The sequence below is a fragment of the Saccopteryx bilineata genome, chromosome 2 (assembly GCF_036850765.1).
Source record: "Saccopteryx bilineata isolate mSacBil1 chromosome 2, mSacBil1_pri_phased_curated, whole genome shotgun sequence".
NCBI lineage: Eukaryota > Metazoa > Chordata > Mammalia > Chiroptera > Emballonuridae > Saccopteryx > Saccopteryx bilineata.
In genome coordinates, this window is record NC_089491.1 from 305,206,751 (window position 1) to 305,232,218 (window position 25,468).

Sequence of the window (25,468 nt, forward strand, 5' to 3'; positions counted from 1 at the left end):
TCGAGCAAAAACACAGTAGGTTCCAAGTTCTGGGGCCAGCTCAGACACGTAGGGCCAGGAATATGTGGGGTCAGGGAACGCTTCCGGCAGCTCCCGTCTATAAATGCTGATCTCTCCTGATTGTTACTTGATGCTTTGGCACTGAGGACTAGTACTCTTGCGTAATGGTTATGTATAAACAGGTCTTAGGTCTTGCTGTCCCTAGGAAGGCAGGGATCAGATCTCAAATATGTCTAGGCCCTTTGCTGTACCCAGCATAAGACTGACCCTCTGTCAATATTTATGTCTGTAAAATGACTGAGTGGTCATCTCACTTAGTAGATGGAAGACAGTCCATCTACTGCAGTAACGATGGAGACAGCGTGGTCCTCTCACTGAAGACAACCCTTCCCCTGCTCCCTCCTTTCTCGCCTCCACTAAGCTAGGATTTGTAACCTTTCCTAACAAGTGAAAAAGGAGGAGGAGAAAAGGAGAAGGCAGTGTCAGCAGGAGGGGGGGGGGGGGCTGAGTAAGCTGAGCCCTGGGGCTCTCTCATGAGACCTCACAGCTCTCCCTCTCTAGGCTGCCAAGGATCACGAAGGCTCAGAAGCACTCAAGAGAGCCTTCTGCAAGGCCACACTGCACCACCAAGATGACCCTAAGGAAAGTCACCCAAACACGGAACCTGGCATCTCCCTGCTGGGAGGGGTCAGCTCCCCTCCAGAGACACCTACCCATCAGCACAATAACTGCACCTCAGGAAAGCGGCAGGTGGAGCTCAGGGGTGAACCGACATCCTGCTCAGAGAAAAGGAACAAACAGGAAAAAGGGGGATGCCTGCCAGGCAAACCAGAAGGAGAGAGATCCCTTTTCCTCTAGAGTCTGTTCTTGTCTCTACATGTGAGAGATGCCCTCAGATCTCCTTCCTGCTGGGGGATGCAGCAGGAGCCCAAGGCCTCACGATGGGAAGGCGAAGCCAGCCCGAGGTTTGGGTCTCCGTCCCAGACTTGATAAAGGACCCTCACCCCAGTCAGCACAGGCTCTGATACTCAGTGTCCACACAGCAGTGGGAGGAGTCTGGGCAGCGGGGGGCCTGGAAACCCTGGCTGGAGTGGAAGTAGGGCAGGAAGACACACCGTTCCCTGGGTGCTGGCTCGGTGGCACCACGGAGGGCTGCTGCGAGTCCTCTCCCTGCCGCTCGCTCACTCTGGGGCCTGACAGGGGCTTCTTCACACCCGCAAGCGGAGGCAGCAGCACCTACACAGGCTGCTGGAGAGGAGCCGTAGGGAATGAGGCCACGGCATCGGGAGGGGGGAGGGCGGCAATGAGCGGAGCCCCAGAGACCCTTTCTGAAGCCCCGCCTTGGTTTCCTAGCTGCTCTCAGGCTGCAGGGAAGATAAAATAGGAACACAAGTCATAGTTTTACTGGAATAGATGACTGGTCCCGAGGCTTCCTCACTGCCTGTATATGTGTGTGTACACGCACACGCACACACACACCCCACAGTCATTCTAGAAGGTACCTGGGAGACTTTGCCTGGGACGGAAAAAGCCAGAGAGGTGGCTGCCCAATGGAGCACAGCTGACAGAGAGGCCGGTGAACTCGGGAAGAGCTGCCGTGGTTGCTAAAGCCACAGGCCCTGAAGGACAGGTGCCACAAGCAGCTAGCCTTCTGCAGAGAGGGTGCTGCTGGGTAGGCGCCATTCCGTGTCCTTCCTGGTAAGTCCTGGCCAGCCCCCGGCTTCCCCGCCACCTGCTCTGTGGCCTGGCAGACATGCAGGCCCCACCTCGGCCAAGAGGACAGTCACTGTTGGTGCGCAGCCTCGGGCAGCTGAGCCGCGGCAGGTGTCTCTGGCCTCACTCCGTCCACGTTCGCAAGTCAGCCTGAGCCCAGGGTCGACAGGTGGGCTCCTGGAGTCCCGAAAGGGGACCCTGGACACGAGACTGTCCTCTCTGCCCGTCCGGAGGTCTCAGCCCTCTTTCACTGTGCCCCTTGATGACGTTTCCTCTTCCCCTCCCCTCAGTTTCATGCCTTCCCCCTTCTTTTAATACTCTAAATATTAAAATTTTTCTCTCTCCTTTTGCCTTGTTATTGTTCCTCTTCAGTCTCCCCCTCCCCCTTTCCTTTTAAATCTTCCTACTTACTTTCTGTCTTAGGGGGAAAAAAGCATGAACCACACATTCTGAAAGAGGAGAAACCCGAGAAGTCACAGGCTTCAGGAGCAAAGGCTCACACTGGAAAGTAGCTAAATTTAATAGCTTAGAATACAAAGTGGGGCCTCAAAAAAAATCTCAGGCTCCAAGTGTGCTGTGAAAATCTCGTGTCAGGATGCTGCTGTGAAGGGCTCCACTTCCCCCAGGCTCCCCTCCCAGACTGTGTGGCTAAGGAAGTGGTCAGGACTCGGTCTCTCCCTGACACTCACTAGACACCCAGCCGAAAGGGCATGTTCTTAGAAATTCACATTACCAAGGAGCCCTGCTTCCCTCGGGAAATACAGGAGGAAGGTTCCTAGTCGTCAGGATGAACCAGGGGAACCAAGTGGGCGTGCTTCCTAGGAGCGCGTGGACGGGCCCGCCGAAGGGGCTGAAGAGGCAGACAGAACGGTCCCAGCAGAGGAAGCCACGGGCCAACATCCCGTGCACACTCAGTGCCACCTCTCAGTTGCTGCCAGGGAGAGAGAAGGTCATCGAATGCCAGAGACCCCTGTGTGCAGGGAGTCCTCCTCAGGCAGTCGTGAGCCAGATGCTAGGCAGTGGAGGGAGACCCATGCCCCTACGTCACTTTTTAAAAGATCAGACTTGGTGCCAAGCCTTTCATAGCCACTCTGTTTTCCTGGGGAAGGGACAACGGGGAGGGACAGGCCCAAAAGAAAGTGATCCAGAGAGAATTCTATCTCCTTTTTGGGCAATTTTTAGGGCACCCTCTACTCTACCCTATTTTGCCAAGAATAATTTAGAAAGATTCCTTTCTAAAAGCAGAGGCTTGAAACACAGAGCTCTTGGGGCATCCTGCTGCCTCAAGGGCTCGGAGCTGACCAGGAGCTGCCTGAGGGAGCAAACGAGAAATGTACGAGAAGGCCCTCTGCACAGGGCAGCCTGCTGCTCTGGGGAGGCCCAGGGGCACGTGACCAGCCCCTCCTAGCAGTGTGCCCATGGGGCTGCTGAGCCCCAGGGGTCATGGGGCCCAAATAATATTTGGGTGCGAAGCTGGCTTCTCAGGCAGGAAGAAACCTTATATAATGAAGTTAATATTACAGAGCACTTGTCTTTCCAGGGCAGGGTTCGCCTTTCCAGCCGCCCCAAGGAGGCCTCCTGGCCACAGTATCACTGTGGATCTGAGTTAGCTTTTGCTAAGCGTGCTGAATTATTCACTAGTTATGGATACTGGCCCAGCTCTGGGGTCTCAGTGGTGGGGTCTCTGGAGAGACGGAAAAGGATGCAGTGAGAATTGCCCAAATCTAGACTTGGGTGAAGGTCAAAAAGGACAAAAGAGCAGGGGGCGTCTGAACCAGCCTCTGCAGGAGGTGGGAAATGGCCCAGGGTTACTAAGAACAGTCAGGCAAGCTGCTTGCAACACCCCAGTGTTGCTGGAAAGAGAAGGGGGGGGGGTCAGAGAAGGCTACTGTTCCCAGAAACTTCACTCATTGCCTCCAGCCCCCCAGTGCAAAGCCAGGGAGCCCCTGGTTCCCTAGGAGCCTAGAAGAAATATAATAGGTGCTTCTGTCTCAGAGCCCCCTGCCCCAAGGGATATAAACAGAGAAAGCCCAAACTGTGCCTATGAAAAGAAAGAAGAGGCAGAAGCAGGGATCAGGTTCATGATACTGTATTTCCATTGCCTCATCTGGCACCAGAGAGGATGAGGGTCACATTTCGCACCTCAGGGATGTGCTGGATCAGGGAGGAATGTGCCCAGTGGCTAGGAAGACCTGTGCCAGCTCCCATGACCCGTGCCCAGCTCACCAGTACCGGCTCCTTGCCGTCTGGAACCAGATGACAGAGCTCCTCTTGCTGTTGACTGTTATCGGCTCTGGCATGGGGGCTGACACCTGAACCCCCAGCACCACTTCCCCTCGGCAGCACCGGGACACGCGTGTCTGAGGGAGCAGAGGCCAAGGCTGACGCTGACGCTCTGGAGGGAGGAGGCTGGGGTCCTGACTGGTGTCTCCCACCTGCGTCTGCAGAAAGCCACAGGGTCTCCCACAGGGTCTGGGCCTGAGCTTAGAGACGAGTAGGTTGAGAATGCATGATATCAGGTCTCGGCTAGGTAAGAGGGGTGTTCTCTAACTTTGCCCCCTGTACCCAGGGGAATTCTGTACTATCAGAGAAGCCAGAGCTAATTGGGAAAACACTGGGAATTTTCTATCTAGAAAGAAAGTCACGGATGTCAGTGGGGGAAAAAATGAATAAAGGCTAATTCCAGAGGCCAGTTGTCTGCTGGGGCAACGCACTGAGCCCGCGATCCTGTTCTAGAACTCGGGCGGAAGCTGCTGCGCATGCTTTCTGGTGTCAGAGCTTCAGGTAAGGGGAGAGTCCTCATTTTTGGCCCCTCTCCTAATTGGACATGACCCCGACAAGGCAAGGGGCATCACCTAAAACTGTGGAATTCAAATCAGATTAAAGGAAGAACTTTCTAAAAAGTTAAAGCACAACTGACATACAACATTATATTAATTTCAGGTGTATAACGTAGTGATTCACAATTTATATAATTTACAAAGTGATCACCATGATAAGTATAACCATTCATCACTACACAAAGTTATATTCATGTTCCTTACTTGCTGGCCAGGCACCATAAGGTAGACTGCTCTGGTGGGGCCCGAAGGCCCCCGGGAAATGAGCTTTTTAAAAAATTGGATTTAGCCTGACTAGGTGGTGGCGCAGTGGATAGAGAGTCAGACTGGGATGCGGAAGACACAGGTTCGAGACTCCGAGGTCGCCAGCTTGAGCACAGGCTCATCTGGTTTGAGCAAAAGCTCACTAGCTTGGACCCAAGGTCACTGGCTCCAGCAAGGGGTTACTCGGTCTGCTGAAGGCCCACGGTCAAGGCACATATGAGAAAGCAATCAATGAACTAAGGTGTCACAACAAAAAACTGATGATTGATGCTTCTCATCTCTCTCCATTCCCATCTGTCTGTCCCTATCTATCCCTCTCTCTGACTCTCTCTGTCTCTGTTAAAAAAAAAAAAAAAAAAAAAAGGATTTATTGGGGTGACACAGTTAATAAAATTATATAGGTTTCAGGTGTACAATTCTATAATACATCATCTTTATCTTACACTGTGTGTTTACCATCCCAAGTCAGACCTTCCTTCATCAAGGAAACAGGGGTTTTTAATCACTGGGACAGGAAGCAAGAGTTCAGGGCAAATCACAGAGCTGCCCTGCGTTGGCCTTGGCCTTGGCCTTGGCCTAACTTAGCCTTGGAGGCTCTTCTAAGGCCACCGGGCTGGCTGCCTCTAGCCCTGCTCTGCCTAAGGAAACTTTCCAAGCAGGGAGGAAGAGAGAAGGGAAGACAGGGTGAGACGTGGTGGAGGAGAGGAGGAAGGCAGCTGTCCTCCCCAGCAGCCAGGTGCGAGCTCAGGCCAGCACAGACCCGAGCAGCACACGGGTGACTGCACGGGAGCAGCGTCACACGGCTCTAAAGGTGCGCGCACTTGCACAGACAGGTCGAGAGACCGCTTCGGCCTCCCGTGTCACTTGGCCTACAAGTTCAGACACATCACTAAGCCTCACAGATGAAGGGCCTGGCCTCCCCCAGCTGCCCAGGGGACATGTTTGGAAACCTCTCTCAGCAGAGCCGACCCCACCCGCCTCTGAACCAGCAGGCTCCCAGACATAAATAAACCAGAGCGCCTGGAGCCTGCCAAAATCTGCCTACTTGGCAAGAGCCTAGGGCAAAGGGCGGCCCCTCACTTGCCAGACCCTCAGAGTACACAGGGGTGCTTGTTTACACCAGGGCTGAGAAATCTGTTGTTGAATAAATCTGGAGGAAGAGTGCCCCGAAGGAGAGGTGCCTCAAGTCTGCTCTGGTTCAAGTGATGTGCTGAACGTCCCTGGTTTCCCCATCTGGGGCCTGGAGATAACACGTCCATGAGGTCACAGGGAAGTGTCCAGTGATGATATCATCTCTCTACCTCCTCCCTCCGCACCACCTGGTCCTCTCTCCCACCCTGCCTGCCCTCAAGGCCAAGAGGCAGCAGGCTGGCCTGTCAGTAAAAGCCCTCCTGGCTCTGAGCTCCCACCCCCCATGCTGGTCTTCTAAGGCTGCCCAGATGCTCTGTGAGCTCCTGGCTCCCATCCCATGCTGCTCCTTGTCCTCCGAGGAGACCAACCACACTGTACAGAAGGGGAAAGGGCGAGCAGGGCAAGGTCAGGGGCTATTCGGCAGCGCTAGCTATAAACCCAGCACTCCTGTGCCATCCTCTCCACAAACCCGCCAGCTGGGTACACCAAGCACAGCACAGAGAGGGTGGGAGGAAGGTGGTGACAGCTGGGGAGAGGTTTGGAGCAAGCCTGAGAGGGAAGCAATGAACCAGCCAGACATGAAAGAAACGGGAGAAAAGGGGTACAGGCCGCAGGCCCCTGCTAATCCACACCTAGGTAATGACGGCAGGACAGAAGAGTTACTCAATTCTCCTGAGGACACATTTTCTAGGCACTGCTGCGCCGCAAAGGAAAAAAAGAGGGTAGGAACTCCACTGCTGCGACAGCAGGCAGCCCACGTCCACCGTCACAGCACATATAACCAGGTTCCTGCTGCAGCCTCCGGCTTTCCTGGAAGGTAAGGCCACACACTGACAGAGAAGCCGGAAGTCATGTCACCTGCCTTCCCTGGTCACCTGTCAATGCCCTCGTATACCAACAAATGATGACAATTTTTTCTTCTACTTCATAGATATAAAATAGTAGTTACCTTGCTCAGTGTCACACAAATAATAGAAAGCAAAATGGTGAGGCTGAGATGATTTTCTTCTGTAGTTTGTTTTAAAGGGAGATCATTTAGCTGGGCTTGGAAGGAACAAATGACAACCCTACTAGATCGTCAAGGCCGAAGTGCTGCTGGGACTGTGTGCCCCTATCTGTCCCTCTGTCACTCCTCAGCTCTCCACTCTAAACAATGGCAAGGGGTGTGTGTAGTGGGGGAGGCTTATGAATTAAAAATAGATGCTAGTAATCACCAGGGAACTTGCAGAGAGCATGTGGGGCTGTGTTTACTAGAGAGAGAAGAATACCTTCTATTCATGCCCAGAGACCAGGGTGGAACCACCACAGCTTCGCACACCAGCCAATGGCCTCTGGATCTGGGGAAGTCAGCTGACAGAGTAGGGCCCCTGCTCTGACCCAGAAGTACTCCTTCTCAGGATCCGGGGCCACACCCATCCCTGGAGGGATAGCTCCCGATTAGGAAAAGCTGTATAACTGAAGGGAAATGGTAACCAAGAGATCAAGTCACCCTCCCTGGGCTGAGGCCACCCTGCTCCCTCTAGATCGTGCAAAAAACGGTTCCTAAGATTCGATGACTTCAGATCTCAGTTTGATCTTGTGGTCACAGCTAGAAACATGGGACCTAGTGTCCTCTCTGCTATGAACTAGCTTGGGTGTATTCCCAGTCAACAAACATCTAAAACCCTTCCCAGTTTCTCGTGGCGCCCACTGCCCACCTGCAAAGACTACGGAGTTCACATTCTCTCTCTTTGTAAAGTAGCTGTACTACCAGAAACCTTCACTTAACAGGACTATTCTAATTGAATTTTTAAAATGTATTTGCTGACTCAGCAGTAAGAGGTGGGCCTGGCTGCATTACCTGTACAGTGCTTGCCCATTAAAGGCTGAAGGCTGTGCTGGGCCCCTCAGAGTCTCCACTCCACAAGGCCACGTTACCCTCTGGCAATACATCCAGATCTCACTCTTGGAACAGACTTTTCTTCACAGTTGAAATTTTGCTTGCAAATAGTCCAGTGCCATCGTTTTAAATACTATCTATATACTGACAACTCCCAAATGTATGCTTCCAGCCTGGATCTCTCCCTGAGACTCCAAATTCATTCATCTGACTGCTTAGCATTTCCACGTGTGTGTTTCATAGCCATCTCAAACGTAATACATCTAAAACCTGCTCCAATTTCTACACCCAGAGCCCTTGCCAAATAGCTATTCCATTTGCCGGTTTCCCCCAAATCAATTCATGGCAATTTCTTCTTTCCAGCTGCCAGGCCAAAAACATATATGCCATTCTTTGCCTGTTCCCTGTCATGTCCCACATCTGGCAGAAAAGGATGTCGCTTGATCTCTGAAGCAAATCGAGAATCCAGCCCTCTCCATAGCTCCAGCAATGCTGCAAGCCACCGCCACGCCATCTGGCAGTCCCACAGCTTTCTAGCTGGGTTCCATGCTCACGCCTGCCCAGCTCACAGCCTGTGCTCCACCCCGCAGCCAGCGCGATCTTAAAAGGTGTTACTCATCTATATAAAACCTTCTAATGACTTCCCATCGCACCTCAGAAAAAAGGCAAAAGCCCTTTTCCTGGCCTAGTATGCCCTATGTGACCTGCCCGTCTTTTAAAACCCACCACAGACCAAACTGCCTCAACCCGATATCACTGGCCTTTCTCCTCCTCAGACTAGCGACCCACGCTGCCTCCCTTTCACATCTCCTCAGTGCCCTGAAACTGGTTTCTTGCTGGTGACCAATGACCCCCACCCCGCTTGATACTACCCATCTACATTTCCAATCTAGAGCTGACCTGTCACCTCTACCATGTTTTACTGTTGACTACCTGCTCCTTCTTCACATTCCTTCCTCCTCTTGCTTCAGTGTCCTCTCTCCAGGTTTAGTCCTACATACGTGGCTGCTCTGTCCCTTACAGGTCAGATCTGTCCTTAGCCTCCTTCTCACTCAACACATCCCATTTCAGGCTCTAACCCATGGTTTCATGTTCAGTGCTGACTTCTAGGGTACTAGCCCCAGCTCAGACCTCGCCCCATGAACCCAACTGCCAGTTGGTGCTCCATGGTTGGACAACAGCAAAACTGACTTCATCACTTTCCTCACAAACATGCCTCTTCCCCCGTGTTTCCTCCACTAGACACTGCCCCATCCCTACACCCTGAAATCATCCTCTGCTTCTTCTTTTCGTCCTCCACAGCCATTTCTCAACTTGGACTATTGATTCTGTCAAATGTATTCTGAATTTACCTCCTCCTTTCCAAGTCTCACTGTCCTCCTCCTACCTGTCAGTCCCCAAAAGTGTTGACACGCCAACCACAATGAACCCCTAGCAGCCCCCCGCGCCAGCTCCCTCGCTTTTGTATATGCTACAACATCCCTCCCCGTCCCCTCCGCCCATTTCTTCCCTGATTATACTCCTTCTTCCAGATTCAGCTCAATGGCTTCTCCCAGAAGGTCTCTGCCAATTCCTCCCCCTCCCCCCTCCCCTGAAGCTCCCACAGCCTCTATCATAGCCTCTTCACCCCATTCTGTCCGCTTGCCCAGCTGTCTTCTCTCTATTCAATGAGCTCTGTGAGGGCAGCACCTCTGGCTTGTTCATTCTTACAGCTCATAACAAGTATTTGATAAATACTTGTTATATGAATGAAAGAATGAATATAGGAATTCAGCAAGTACCAAACTAGATTGTTTCCTTACTAAACAATACTTCTTGGATTCCTCCTGTCTTCTTTGGTTGGTAATAATAATAAGAACAATACTGTACCAGGCTCCATTCCAAGTATTTTACCACTATGAGCCCATTTAATCCAACAGGATCTCTAGTACTGTATTATTACCCCCATTTTCAACTGGGGAAACTAAGGTACAAGGAGGTTAAATGACTAATGCAACTAGTAAGTGGCAGAACCAGGGTTGTGATCTTAACCATTGTAGGGATTGCCTCTTGATAGCATGTTTAAGGAAAACAAAAACAACCAAAATTAACATCAGCCTAAGTAAAACATAATTGTGGAACAAACAGAAATTAGCCCTTTGGGATCATCTCTTGCTTTGGCTGAACTGACCTCTGACTCTTCCGACCAGGCAGACAGTTCTGCAGGCAGCAGTGTCCACACCCCCAAGGCAGGGCGCCCAGCTCAGATTCCCCAGGTCTAGAGCCCCCCCCACCCGGAGATGGCACTTGCCTCTGAGCAGCCCCCCACCTGAAAGGCCCTCGTCTTGCCCTACCTCACCTTGTCCCCGATGCCCTCGGCCTCCTCAGCCAAGAGGTACACATTGCCACCGTCGGCCACCAGCAGGGCTGTGTCGGTAGTGGAAGAGGAGCGGGGCCGACACTGGTGCTGGTGCAGGATGGCGGCCAGGCTGCTGTCCTGGGGGGCCTTGCGCAGCAGGTGGGGGCTGCAGCGCTGGGGCTCCAGCGAGCTGCCCTTGGCACGCCGGCTGCTGCCCCCACTGCTGCCCCCGCTGCTGCTGTGCAAGCTGGCGCCCCGCTTGATGGAGGGCCGGGAGCGGATCTGCTGCAGCACGCGGTTGAAGGCAGTGGGCCGGGCGGGCAGGTCGTGCAGGGACATGGCATAGGAGACCCGGTGCATCTCGGGGGAGCGCTCCTTCTCATCCGGGGAGTCATGGTCAGACACGCCCTGCGGCTGCTGCTGCTGCTGGGAATCCTGAGACGTCTGGTGCTCCCTTTCTCGCGACCGGCGGCGGCTATGGAACAGGTGCTTCAGGCCGTGGCCAAACATGGAGCCCTCTGAGAGCTGCTGGATTTTCTTAAGAGGGAGAGACAAAGAACACTGGTGAGTGGAAAGCTCCTGAATGACCAGCTGGTGGGGACAGAGGTGAGGCAACTGTTCTTGGGAGATCAGTGTAGCTATACAGCTGTCTGAATCTGGAAGACCCTACAAATGGCCCATCACACCTAAGAGATCACGCCTTGCAGAAAGGTGGCAACCCAGACCTGCTCCTTTCATTCCAAAAAAGTGTACCCCCGAGGCTCCCCACAGGATAATCCCAATCCACACAAGGGTTCAGGGTTCCTGGTCATGATATCCTTGTGCCTAGTCTGGGGCTCGGAGACACACACAGGCAGTACTTGGCTCATGAGGTTGTATCCTTCTAGCCTGATTCTGCCCCCTCCACCTCCAATCCCTCCCTCACTCTAAGGTAGGTCCTCCTTCAAGATGCCTGGGATCCTCTAGACCACCAGGCATCCATTTCCAAAGCATCTTCTTTGTGACACTTTGGGAAAATCAGAGTCACACAAACCACACTATATAGCAGACACTGTTAACCCTTTGAGTAGTATGAACATTCATGTATGTCCTCGTGCCTCCTGACCATTCAGAGTACGATCGTACACATGTAAGGCAACATTAAAAAAAGGCAAGGCCCTGGCCAGTTGGCTCAGTGGTAGAGCATAGGCCTGGCGTGCGGGAGTCCCAGGTTCGATTCCTGGCCAGGCCACACAGGAGAAGCACCCGTCTGTTTCTCCACCCCTCCCCCTCTCCTTCCTCTCTGTCTCTCTCTTCCCCTCTCACAGCCAGGGCTCCATTGGAGTGAAGTTGGCCCGGGCACTGAGGATGGCTCTGTGGCCTCTGCCTCAGGCGCTAGAGTGGCTCTGGTTGCAACGGAGCGACGCCCCGGATGGGCAGAGCATCGCCCCCTGGTGGGCGTGCTGGGTGTATCCCCGTCAGGCGCATGCAGGAGTCTGTCTGCCTCCCCGTTTCCAACTTCAGAAAAAAAAAAAAAAGGCAAATGTATGTTCTTCTTGTTTCCATAAATTGGTTATCAAACAAACATGATTTTAAGTTAATAAAATTGTAACTGAAACTAATTTTATTTTTTGAAAAAAAAACTCACTCCCAGGGGTCAGCAAGCATAAAAAAAAACTCAAAGGGTTAATTACCCACTCACATATCTTTTCCTCTTTCTTTTTTAACAATCAAACTGCACAGCCTTCATGTACCTTGCTAAAAATTCTTGCTTCATCAGACTCCCTTGCAGCTAGTAGTCGCATGACACAGTTTTGGCCAAAGAAAAACAAGGTGAGAGATTCTAGAAATATTTGCTCTCATAATAAAGGTCCTGGCCCTTCCTTCTTCTTCCCAACTGGAATGTGGAAGTAATGCCTGGGGGTGCAGCAGCCCTCTTGCCACAAGATGACTGGTATGCTATGAAGGCACGTGCAAACGCACACACAATAAAGCCCCAAGGGACAGGCCTGGGAATTTGATGACCTGGAATTTTTGCTGCATACAATAAATAAACCAACCTACCTTTGTCTATACAACTCTAGTATAATTTTCTGTTACTTGGAGCCGATCTCATTCCTAATATGGTTGGCAATAAAATAAACTTCACTGGAGTTTCGGGGTCAGTAAATATATCCACAGGCCAGGAAGGAGGGACACATCCGAGTTCCTTCAGGACAGAAGTTCCTGCATTTGGGATTCCTCTAGACCTCATCCTATGTACCTCTTCATCTGGCTGTTCATCTGTGCCCTTTTCAACAAACTGGTCAATGTAATAAATAAATAAACAAACTCCTATGGGCATACCTTTAGTGCAGTCAGTAATGTGACCAATTCTTTAGCATACATATCAAAACCCACTGTCCAAATGAGTGTCTTTCTGCTCAGACTGGAACAAACCAAAGAGGCCCCGGGGCCCAGCGCTGCCCTGGACTCAGCCTGCCCTCTTAGTTCTGCTGCTGAGATTCTCCACCTGCTCCCCAGGAAGGCTGCTCGGAGAGAGGCAGCTGGACCACCCGGCCAGGACGAGACAACGTGTGGTATAATTCCAGACAGCTGCTTCTGTCAGGGGCCTGATTCATCTGGCCAAGCTGAGCCCCTGGAAGAGCTTCAGAGCCAGTGGGAGGAGGGCTGGGACTCAGAGGACCAGGCAAGAACCCAGTCTATAATTCCTAAGCAGGAAACTTATCCAAGCCAAATGGAGCTCCATGAGCCACATCCGTCAGGAATAGCCCCTAATTGCGTGAGGCAGCCTCTATCATTTTAAACAACATTCCAAAGAATTACACTTACAAGAGTTGTTGTCTTTTTCTAGAAACTAACTTACAGAGCAGAAAGCTTAGACCATATAAAAAACAAGAAAACACCATCTTTAGATCTGAGATGGCCTGACCTGTGGTGGCACAGAGGATAAAGTGTCGACCTGGAACACTGAGGTCGCCGATTCGAAATCCTGGGCTTGCCTGGTCAAGGCACATATCGGAGTTGATGCTTCCTGCTCCTTCCCCCCTTCTCTCTTTCTCTCTCTCCTCTCTAAAATAAATTTTTTTAAAAAAGCTCTGAGTTGGCTGAACCCACTCTTACTGTTACTTCATACCCAGCATTGTCTGCGTGGACCGCTGCACCTTCATGTGGTGTCAATAACTGCACGACCATGGATTGGAGTACAAGTTGAGAATTTTCATTTTTCACCTCACTTGAGTCTCACCACAATCATACAAGTAGGTGGGGCCCTTGTATCACCCACTATATAGACCAGATAAATTATATCATTGCCACTCGCCATAAACTAACGGTTTACAGTTTTCAATGTGCTTGTTCTCCTGTATTATCTCACTTGACAGCAGTAATATTTCCATTTTTAGATGAGTAAATTAAGTCTACCGACGTTCCTTCTCAAAACTTTCATTCTGGGGCTGCCCTTGAGACACAAGGCCACACAGTGCCAGGTGTACCCACAGGAGTCACCATCCCCTCAGGGCCGGCCTAAGGCAGGACCACCTGTGCTGGGAAAACAGCTGTGTTAGGCTTGCTCGCTTGCACTCTGCATGATTAGTGCTTGAGCACGGGGCACAGCCACATGCATATAAGCCTAAGTAAGGCTACGGGTGCTTGCCCTCAGGGCGGATCGCTTGCCCGCCACTGCAAGGGGATGTTTGGTGGATCGCCTACCCACAACCATAATGGGCCATTTTCCTATTTGCCCGCCTGCCGCCACGAGGGTGATTTTGCTCTTTGCTCACCTGCTGCTTAAGAAGCAGTTGTCTCCTGCCTGTTTGCTCGCTCATCTCTGTGAGCCTCCAATATACGAGAATGACCCTACTCATTCTAGCTCTGCAGTTCCTCGACCATCCGCCCATTCATCCAATGTGAACCTGCCCGGCCATGGCCACTGGCATCACAACCTGAATCTATTCTGGGTAGAACCAAGACGTCCAAGTCAGACCATACTGGGCAGCACAGTTCACCACAGGCTGGCAAGGCCAGATCCAGTCTCAGACCAGGCAGGAGTCAAGCCACCTCACTCCCCTCACCCCTAAGCTGATACCAGACCTCCCTCCACCGTGTCATGGATGGGGCCAGCTGGCTCTGGCATTTGTCCAGCTGCTTCTGCCAAATGGTCACATTATGTATTACCAATTGTCTGCTCCCACCACCACCCACCCCTACCTAGCTTCTCTGACTCTGAGGCCAATCTTCTATGTGCACTCAGGAAAAAAAGTTTCCTTCCAACACCTCAGGGGATGTGACAGATATGGTGGCCGTGTCTCCACTTTGCAGATGAAGACACCGAGGCCAGCACATTTGAGCTCATCCAAGTCACACAGACAAGCCCCCAGCTTCTAATTGACCGGGCTCACACGCCAGTCCCAACACTAAAGTGGATACAGTCAGGACAGTATCAAAGGCAGGTTTAAACAAAACAGAAATGCCTGGGTCAGGGGGAGTTCAGGCCTCTGAACTGTAGTGGTGAATCTGCTCATGTCACATGTCAGACTTGGGCAAGACCATTCTCTACGTGGCCTTCATGCCCCACCTCCCCACCTGATTGGCAGGTGAAGGAAAGCAGGGCCTCTGGCCTAGCAGCACAGAGGAGTCTGCTGAAGTCTGTGATAGGCACAAGGAGAGGAGTCAAGAATTCAAAGGATAATGGCGGGCAGGTGTGCTCCAAACTCAAGGGTTTTTCCCTATAAGATGAATGGCAAGAAAGCAGGGTGACATGGACTGGCTGGGCTGGGCTGCTTCTGCATGTGGGTGTCAGGGAGGAGATGCTTAAGGAGTTTTGACATAACATGGTAAGAGTTTAAAAAGGAAAAAAAGAGAAACTCAGCATATCCATATAACCAGCCTTAAGTTTTGGAAATGAGGAAAACCATGGTGACTAGCTTGAGGGAACTTGGCCACCAACGCAGCAGAAAGCACCACCTGCTCTGACTAACAGGTTCCAGCTACTAAATGTCATTTGCTTTACCACACTGACTTTTGCTTTCCCCCAGCTGCTAGAAACCATTTTCGGTGGCCAAATGAAGCAATGTATTAGAAAAAAAGAGAGCTGAGATGTTTCAGAGTTAGAGGTGGGACACAAACAGAGCTCTCCTGATCCATGAGAACAAGCAAGTCCTATCCCCAGAACAGCCCAGAGGTTGGAACTGAGCCAGGAAGAGAGCTTCCCAGGTCAAGTGCCTACAAATGGGTAGATAAATGAGGAGATGTTGCTGTCTCCTCCCTTGCAACTATCTTTTTTTCTTTTGTTTATTTTTAAGTGAGAGGAGGGGAGATAGACAGGCTCTCACAGGTGCCTCGACTGGGATCCACCTGGCAACCTCCATCTTGGGCTGATGCTTGGACCAACCAAGCTATCCTCAGCACCTAAGTTCAACACTCTGACTAACCAAGCTATCCTCAGCACCTGAGGCTGATATGCTTAGACCAACCAAACTATACTTAGCACCTGGGGCGGACGCTCAAACCAATCAAACCACTGGTTGCAGGACAGAGAGAGAGAGAAGGGGAAGAGGAAGGGAAAGAGAAGTAGATGGTTGCTCCTCACGTTTGCTCTAATCGGGGATCAAACCCAGGATGTCCACACGCTGGGCCAACACTATCCACTGAGCAACCCGGCCAGAGAAACCTCTAAGGGTAGGAAGGACCCCTATTTTTTTAGGTGACATCATCCTTTTCAAAAGAAAGGGTGGATTAGATCAGTGGTCCCCAACCTTTTTTGGGCCACAGACTGGTTTAATGTCAGACAATATTTTCACGAACCGGCCTTTAGGGTGGGATGGATAAATGTATCACGTGACCGAGACAAGCGTCAAGAGTGAGTCTTAGACAATGTAACAGAGGAAATCTGGTCATTTTTAAAAAATAAAACATCGTTCAGACTTAAATATAAATAAAACGGAAATAATGTGAGTTATTTATTCTTTCTCTGCGGACCGGTACCAAATGGCCCATGGACCTGTACCGGTCCGGCCCGGGGGTTGGGGATCACTGGATTAGATGGTTTCTGAAAGATCCTTGCTGAGACAGCTGTGGTCTCAGAACAATTAGGCTTCTCTGTTCTCCTCCCTGGGTGTGGGTCCTCCAAAGAGGAAGTGTGCTCCAACATCTGCAAACACAGCTGAGTGAGGCCAAGAGTAAAATGCTTCAGGGTACAGAGTCCTGGTCACCATCTCATTAAAAATAGCCCAGGCGGCTTCTAATTCCTATAGGTCCCTGTGCTCCTGACAACTCCCAAAAAAGGTGAGATTCTGGAAAGGTCACACTATTCTACTGGTAATTTATCCCACCTGGCAGCTGACTGCACGTCCCTTCCTCCCACTTGGGTTTTAAATTCCCTCTGTTCCCCACCCCAAAGGTTTTGCCGTGGGGGTTCAGTGGGGTGAGTGGGTCACAGTGAGCCTCGGCAAGCCTAAGTCGCCAACGTTTCTCTATTTATAGGGTCTCTATGGAAACAGGGCCAGCATTAGAGAACTAATCGCTGTAAAAACCCACAGATCCTACTCTCTCGGGATACAAAGTGAATTGCGGAAGTCTCCAACTGCTCTTCAGAAGTTTTGGGTGGGGAGCCTGGGGTTGATGTGGGACAGAAACTGTCACCCCAGGTTTGGCACCGAGAACCACAAAGAAGAGTGAACAACCTGTTTGTGGCTTCTATTAGAAACACTGTAAAGAAAATTTTTAGAATCACTTCTTCTCCAGCGTCACAGCTGACATTAAAAAAGACCTCAACTCAGAGGCAAATAATTTCCCCCTGCCCAATTCTATTTTAGTTCCTCATTTCTTTATTGCTTACAGAATTCTGCCTAGAGCCAGTGCAAGTCAGAAGAGGTGACCTCGTCCACTGGGCCTTTAGGCAGAACAGACTCAGCATACACCAGCATAGAAGACTGTGATTCAAGTTACCTGCGTGATGCACCCTCTCTCTGCCTCCCCCTCCATAAAGCCCTCTCTGACCGCACAATCTGCAGTGAGCTCGCCACCCTGCTCTGAGCTCTAGAGAACACATATCTGCAATTAACTGTGTACTGCCTCATGACGAGGCTTGTCACACTCTTTCAAACTGTCACCGACCAACTTTTCACCGACTTACGGACGGAATCCTCAATGAGAATATGAGTGAATGGACGACAGGACCTATATATATCATCTATATTTCTGTGTCCCTAATATTACCTGGCAGAGACCTCAACACAAGGCAACTGCTACTTAATTATGTTTATTTTCTAAGTAGGAACTAACCAAATCTATAAAAGTATCTTTAAAATGTGATATAATCCTTAGACAACAACTTCTCCAAAGATTCAAAATGCTCAGTCAGACCCCTTTTCTCTTGTATCTAACCCATATCCCTCTTATGTATCTTAAACCTTCATCTCAAGTTGATTGTCTTAGTCACTTCCAAGATTAAGCTGGCTTGGAGGAAGATGAACACAGACCCAGGATCCCCAGTGTGTTTCCTGTCTCCACTCATGGCTTAGGTGGGGCTCCTGTCCTTACAGTCAGCTTTGTTTTCCAGGGTGGACATCACTCAGTTAACTTGGCTGAAACAAGGAAGCCTTTATCCATTTAGTTTGAAAAGTCAAATACTGTCTTTTTCGTACAATCACAAAACATACCTGCTATTCCTCAACAGCTTTGTTCTAACTTCTTAATATAGAGAGAGGCTTAAGAGTTTGGTTGATAGAGGTGGATGGACCCTGTCCAGTCAAGCCTTTGTTCTAAGAACAACCCTCTTTGTCTATGAGGATGTCAAATGGAGATGCCATTTCTTACAGGAGAGATGAAAATGGAGATGAGTTTTGAGTTGGCCTTCAAGACCATCCCTGAAAAGCCAGCTGAGCTCTCTCTCTGCCCCTGACACCCATACTTTTCAAAAACCTCAGCTTCAGCTTCAGATCCTACCAGCTGTTTTCATTCCTTATTGGGGGAGAGGTTTCGTTAACGGGATTGGCAGTTAAGACACAATTAGATACACAAAAGGAAGAACATTCATTCTGCGAATACTGAGCCTGCAAGACAGTTCCCAACAGAACCAGGCAGCTGGGAATTCATCTAGAACCCAGTGTGTGGCAGAAGAACAGAGAGCTTCTTTTGCCACATGCTTTCCCATCAGTCACCAGTTCCTCTCGAGCCCAAGTCCAGGGCTGCTCTGAATATCACTAAAGACAGAGGGGGTGGGAATGGGGTAATCCCAGGCCTCCAGACCCCCGCCCTCCCCACATTAAGTGCAGGTGGGATAAAAACAGGTGACCTCGCCTGACTTGTGGTGGCGCAGTGGATAAAGCGTCGACCTGGAAATGCTGAGGTTGCTGGTTCAAAACCCTGGGCTTGCCTGGTCAAGGCACATATGGAAGTTGATGCTTCCAGCTCCTCCCTCCTCTCTCTCTGTCTCTCTCTCTCCCTCTCTCTCTCCTCTCTAAAATGAATAAATAAAATAAAAATTAAAACAAAACAAAACAGGTGACCTCAACATTCTTCAGCACCCTCCACTGTCCTTGACTACGGGACTGGGAAAACAATTGCCATTCCAGGCAAAAAGGACGCCGGCCCTACAAAGGACCTGGCCCTTGCCATTTCACTCTCCATTGGGAAAGTCCCAATTCTCTTATTTGGTAATTAACATTCCACATTTATATTAATATCTTGCTCTGTGTCCACCTCCCCAGGACATCTTTCTGATTGACCCCATGTGCTTCTGATTCCATCACATGATGTTCAAAGTACCTTTAAACTCATGTGTCCCTCAATGGATGACTTTCTTGAAAGTTTTCATCCTGTTTAACTAAGGGTCCACCTAGAGGTGGAGGCGGTGCCTGCTGCCAAAGAACTGATTTTCATTTCCTTGTTCTTAGGTCTACCTCAATCCTGCTGGCCCTGATCACACCTATCCCGAGGTCAAGCTCCCACGGGAGATTGCAGGAGTCTTCATGCCTGAACACATCACTTCCAAAGCAGAACCAGGAGCCTAGTGGTGCAGCCAGGACGCACAGAGCCACACTCTGCCACGAGGACCTCTCCTCGAGTCCCAAAGTGCACACACTCCTTCATCCCACATTCCTATGAAAAACTTGTCTTCTCCACTGAAAAAGTAGAGAAACTCAGACCCATTCATTTTATCAAAACATTAGGCCTGCCTGACCTGTGGTGGCGCAGTGGATAAAGCATCAACCTGGAAATGCTGAGGTCGCCGGTTCAAAACCCTGGGCTTGCCTGGTCAAGGCACATGTGGGAGTTGATGCTTCTGGCTCCTCCCCCCTCCTATCTATCTATCTATCTCTCTCCTCTCTAAAAATGAATAAATAAAATTAAAAAAAAAAACAAAAAAACATTAGGCCTTATATAAAAAATAAAACAGAAAAAGAAGCAGGAGTTCCTTGGGAATGCCAGTGTTCTCTTCCTTGACTTGGGTAGTAGGGAGACGGGTGTGTTTTGCAATTGTTATTTAAACCATACATAACTTTTCAGACATTTGTATACGCATGTCATATTTAAAACAGCGCCTTTCCCACTGAAGGGTTATGGGTGAACCGAAGTTCCGGTGGGCTCTCTACAGGAGTGCTGAAGGAACAAGGGCCATTCCTCGGGGTGGGGGCGGCAGCGCCTGCACCCGCCAGCAAACGCTGATTCAGCAGTGACTTTCCCTCCACCATTCGGCTCCTAATTGCTTTTCCTGATCTTCCTGAGCAGGCAGGACCAGCGGATGGTGGGAATGAGAGCATAGGAGCTAGAACCCAAATGAGTCTGGTCAAAAGCACTTTGAATCTGGACTGGAATAATGGAATTTGGAGCCACCCCTTTTTTTTCTTGAGAGAAAAGTATGATTACTGTTCAGAAATCCCCGGGGGAAATTATTCCCAGGGGCTTTTGTGAGGGGAAAGAGAACCTCAGGGGAAGCCCGGAGGAAGGCCCCTGGCTAGCACACCCAGACCCTTCCTTTCAGGAAAGGCTCAATTCTTCCCACTACATCCAGGCGGGGGGGGGGGGGGGGGGGGGGGGTTAGAGAGAAGGGGGAGAGTTAGAGAGAAGGGGGGAGAGTTAGAGAGAAGGGGGAGAGTTAGAGAGAAGGGGGGAGAGTTAGAGAGAAGGGGGAGAGTTAGAGAGAAGGGGGAGAGTTAGAGAGAAGGGGGGAGAGTTAGAGAGAAGGGGGAGAGTTAGAGAGAAGGGGGAAGAGTTAGAGAGAAGGGGGAGAGTTAGAGAGAAGGGGCAGAGTTAGAGAGAAGGGGGAGAGTTAGAGAGAAGGGGGCAGAGTTAGAGAGAAGGGGGGAGAGTTAGAGAGAAGGGGGGAGAGTTAGAGAGAAGGGGGAGAGTTAGAGAGAAGGGGGAGAGTTAGAGAGAAGGGGGAGAGTTAGAGAGAAGGGGGGAGAGTTAGAGAGAAGGGGGAGAGTTAGAGAGAAGGGGGGAGAGTTAGAGAGAAGGGGGAGAGTTAGAGAGAAGGGGGCAGAGTTAGAGAGAAGGGGCAGAGTTAGAGAGAAGGGGCAGAGTTAGAGAGAAGGGGGAGAGTTAGAGAGAAGGGGGGAGAGTTAGAGAGAAGGGGGAGAGTTAGAGAGAAGGGGGAGAGTTAGAGAGAAGGGGGAGAGTTAGAAGGGGGCAGAGTTAGAGAGAAGGGGGCAGAGTTAGAGAGAAGGGGCAGAGTTAGAGAGAAGGGGGGAAAGTTAGAGAGAAGGGGGCAGAGTTAGAGAGAAGGGGGAGAGTTAGAGAGAAGGGGGCAGAGTTAGAGAGAAGGGGGCAGAGTTAGAGAGAAGGGGGAGAGTTAGAGAGAAGGGGGCAGAGTTAGAGAGAAGGGGGCACTTTCCGGCTTTGGAAGGGCATCAGGAACTAACCAGCTGACTTATGTTTAGCCGCTCATCCCAGGCCTCAGCAATATCTACCACTTGCTGTATTTTTAACAGGACTGTGTGCTCCCTGTCCCTTTCTGCAGTTTTTCCCAAGCTCCTCCCCACGCCCATTCTCACTAGAGCTGGGTTTTCTTGCTGTAGAATTCCGGTGTACTTTTGGTCAGCCACTTTCTATGAGCAGCAAAGGACTGGATAATGATGACAATGGAATCAAGACATGAGCTCAACCCTGGCTGGGTAGCTCCATTGTTTAGCGCATCATCCCAACAGGCCAAGGTTGTGGGGGTCTATCCCCAGTCAGGGAACATACAGGAAGCAACCCATGAATGCATAAATAAGTGGAACAACAAACTAATGTTTCTCTCTCCCTTCCTCTCTAAAAATAAATAAATAAATAATGTTAAAACCTCAATGAAGGCATGAGCTCAGTGGTTAAACAGGAATCCAAGCTGCAGTGGGTACGGCTATGACTCTGGGTTGTTGGGCTTCTGTTGCAGCAGTGTCTGCAAGACCTCCCCCAGAGGGCACAGCCAGTGTGAGGAGAAGCTGAGAAGGCCCCCAACCTAGCTGCATAAGCCTCCTGTAGGGCAATGTTCTCTCTCAGGTTATTTTTCAGTTTGCTCCTTTAAGGTTGCTGCTTAACTGTTTTTCCTTCTTTTCACTGGCCCTTCCCACCCCATAATCACAGATCCCAGGCCACTGTAGCAGAAATTGGCAGTGCAAAGTGAGATGCCCCACAACGCTGAAGGATGGGGAGGGAGACCACAGGAGCCCCTGACACTTTTGGCTGCCACTAGCTAGGGCATCATTCAGATCTCTTTGCCAAAGGCTAAAATTCTCTCTTCTGCCACCCCTCACCTAAATAGAAGTGCTTCAGACAAAGCCTCTTATTTTCCTGCCCCTTTATCAGACGATTTCCTCCATTGTGCTTGATCCATCCCAATGCCTACAGCTGGAACAAGAAAAGAGAAGTGGGACTAAGGGACCAAAAGTTCCTACCTCTAAAGTTTAAAATGAAAACAAAAGCAAACCAGAACTGCTGGTCTCCCTAGGTCAAACATAGGTGTGAAGTAGGGGGCGTTAAAAATGAAACTTGCCCCTTTCCAGTATCTCCATCCAATCTAAAACAAGTCAGCATCTACCCAGTGCTACAGCAAATGATGAAATTTTCCACTGTTGGAAAACTGTGCCAGCATTGGAAAACAAGTTTGGACATACTTCAATATTTCTAGTCCCTTTCCTCAGGAAAAAAGGCCCAGAAAAGTTGAATGATTTGCCTGAGATCGCACGACAAATCAAACTGCAACAGCCCCCAAGTTCAAGTCTGGTTCTGAAGTCCCTAGCTTGTAAACATGTGAGAAAGCAGATAGAGAGATAAACAGCAGGCTTGTCTCCCCAAGCTCCCACTGAGCAGGCAGCAGCTATGTTTCCTCCTCCTTGCTGCCAGCCTGGATCTACAGGGCTATGATCCACCTCAGTGGTATGTTTTCAGTGGTATGTTTTCCCCGGGGGGGGGGGGGGGGGGGGGGGAGGGTCCAGCATCTTTTATCACACCTAGTCTTAATTTTGGTTCAGGGAAGTTCATCATTTAATATCAAGTGTAGAGTTGTTGCTCTATCTGCCACAACCAAAATGAAGGTGTCCCCAAAGAGAAAGAGAGATGATACAGGGTAAGGTGTACAAGCTTCTCAAAGTAGCTTTATCTACAGAGGCAGACACTACAACCCCCACACCATAACCAGACCACCTTGAGGGGGAGAGTGTGGAAGGGGAATGGAACCCTCAGTTCACACTGCTGGCCTAAGCTGGAGCGTCGTTTTCACGGCTGCCCCTCCTACACTCAGGGCCAGGGTCCATCTGTTTAAGAAATCTGAGTTTGCTGGCCAGACTCACCTGGGTCTACCCAGAATGAAGCTGAAGTCTATAGCAGGCTTGCCCCTCACCACAATAGCATTAAGAGCATCCCTGTCCCTCCACCATCTCATTTAAAATAAGACCCACACCTGCTGAGCACATAGGGTGGACTCAAGGGTGACAGCTGGGCCAGGCACTAAGCTTCCTGTGCCCAACCTAGCCAGCAGAGCTCATCCTTAGACATACGGCTAGCCCGGAACCTCTGAAAAAGGCAACAGCAGAACAAGAGGTCAAATAACTGCTAAAATTTTTAAAAATTATACACAAGGAGCTAGCTGTCCCCCTTCTCATCCCTCCCCAAAAAACACAGACAGGTAACACACACAGGTAAGAGCACACTCACCTGTGCTCTGACTTCCTGACTCTGAACCGCTCAGGCCAAACGAGGAATGTCATTGGCTTACACTGCTGAGCTCCTTAGTGTCTGCTGCTATAGGATACAGGCTTTATTTAACATAATGGAGTCCTTTCACTCCTCTAGCCAAGACTTTGCACCCCTCTGGAGAAAATCTCTCCAAGGCATCAATCTCCAAGGCATCTAAGTTCCTTCCTTCGGCTGACATCTTGCTCAGCCTGGAGGTGAGCTGGCGTGAGAAGCCTGAGCCTGCAGTCCCTGTGGCAGCTCCAGCAAAGGTGCATTATTTATCCCAACTGCTGTTTTAATTAATATAGAAACATATTCAATACAGCTCGATCATTGTCTCGGCAACCTCAGGCTGGAAAATAAACGATTCCCAGCTGTGTATGATCAGCTCTCTCGGATTCTGGTTCTAACTGCCGGCTCAGCATGTGTGCAACTTGAACTGAGGCCCCAAACCAGCCCAGGCACGGATCGGCCACCTGTCAGTTCTCCACCCTGGGGGTTGGTTCAGCAAGCAGGCAGACAGGGATCTCCAAGCACTAGCTTAACCTCTGGCTCCACCTAATGGCAAGAAATCCACCCTCCCCTTTCACAGATGGACAAACTGAGCTTCATCTAGGGAGGTCCCAAAAGCAGAAAACTAATTCAGCAAAGAAAACTAATGGTCCTTGCTTGGACTTCCACGCTGTTATTTTCCTTCCACGCCATCTTACAAGCAGGAAACAGATGTCAACTTTTTGGTTAGCATCTTGGATTTCTCCAGCCCTTTGTCTGAGAATAGCACTTCACACAAATCATTCAAACAATCTTGTATGTATGAGTCACTAAAACGTCTGCTGAATAATGAGGAACAAACACAGAAGTCTGAAATGGAGCTGAAAGACAGAGGCACAAATGGTACCTGAAGTTCAGCCCACAGTTCTAGCCCAACATCCTCTCTGACCTTTGCCTGGCTTTCCCATCACTGTATCCTGTTAATGCACTTCTCCGTGGGGCCCGGAAAGCTAAGTCGCCGGCTGGGCTGGCCTGGCCTGGGGAGGGTCTACGCTCACCTTTAAATCAGGAGGCTTGCTTCGGGGACCCGGGTTGGGCACCGCGGCAGCGCCCGCTTCCGAAGTTGGCCCGCCAGCAGAGTTAGCACCCGTGGCTTCCCCAGGCCGGAGGTCCGCGCCCTGCAGGTGGCAAATGGCATCTTCCAGCCCAGCTCCATCCTCCTCTCCCTGCTGTTGCTGCAGCTCGTCCGATTTACACCTCTTCATGGTGTATATGGGTCGGCCAGAGGAATCTGTCCTTCCAGTGAGCGGTCTTGGGGGAGACCGCACCCCCTCTTACACTCAGAAACAAGGCCCAGGGTCTAAATAATTAACGAGGAAAGGAGTTGACGGATGACAATTTCTTGAATTAAAGAAATAAATATTTTTAAAGGAGAGGGACGAAGAAGCGAAGAGCGGGAGCCTTGGTTACAGCTTGAAATAGTTCATTACGACCTAGGGAGCAAAGGCAGGGCACAGTCGAGGCTGGCCAGCAGGAGTCCTTGGGCAGTCATTGGAGCGGGAGGGCGGCCCCCGGGCCCCGAACTTTCTGCTTCAGGGCATGGGCAGGGCGGGGGAGCAGAGCAGCACGGCGCATCCCTCTGGGTTGGCCGGGCTCTGGGCGATGCAGGGCTGGGGGCATCCGGCCGGGCAGGTCCTCGGCGGCCGCCCTGCCGCCGGCCATCGCCCCACATGGACGGGTCGCGGGTCCTGCGGCGCGCCTGGCTCCCTCGCTCCCCGCCTAGCCCGGATCCCCGTGGCCCGCACCCCGCGGGCGCGCTGCTTGCTGCAAAGCCGCGACCGCAGCCGAAGCCAACCGCGAGCGCAACCTACCCCGCCCGGTGCCTCCGCCCGCGAGGGGAAGGCGAGGCAAGGAGGGAGTGACAACGGCAACCGGCCAATGAGAAGCCCGGAGGGCCGAGGGGGTGTCGCACGGCCACGTTTTAGGGTTGGTTGCACGGTGCGAGCCCCCAGGAGAAGTCTGGAGGGCTGTGTTGCTGCGTATTAGCATTGCGGCTTGCGCCTCCCGAGGAGAGGTCGGGAAGCCACGCGGGACATGTCTTACAGATGCCCGAGGGATCCTCCTAGGAAAGGCTCTTTCGGGATTCCTCACCCACTAGTCTTGTTTGGTGGGGAA

The 25,468-nt window shown here is 50.9% G+C and overlaps 1 protein-coding gene across 2 annotated transcripts in view; it reads right to left on the reverse strand.

Moving 5' to 3' along the window:
* The window catches only part of TMCC2 (transmembrane and coiled-coil domain family 2), a 37,673-nt gene extending 12,512 nt beyond the window's left edge, over positions 1 to 25,161 (reverse strand). The window contains exons 1-2 of one of the 2 annotated variants that reach the window (XM_066261568.1): positions 24,352 to 25,161; positions 10,166 to 10,702 (exon numbers count right to left, since the gene is read on the reverse strand). In XM_066261568.1, the coding sequence (XP_066117665.1) occupies positions 10,166 to 10,702; positions 24,352 to 24,558 (744 nt within the window). In that variant the 5' untranslated portion in view covers positions 24,559 to 25,161. Of the gene's footprint in view, positions 1 to 10,165; positions 10,703 to 23,281; positions 23,666 to 24,351 lie in introns of those variants that run through there. The other variant, XM_066261569.1, reaches the window with a different exon arrangement.
* Between the last annotated feature and the right edge of the window lie 307 nt (positions 25,162 to 25,468).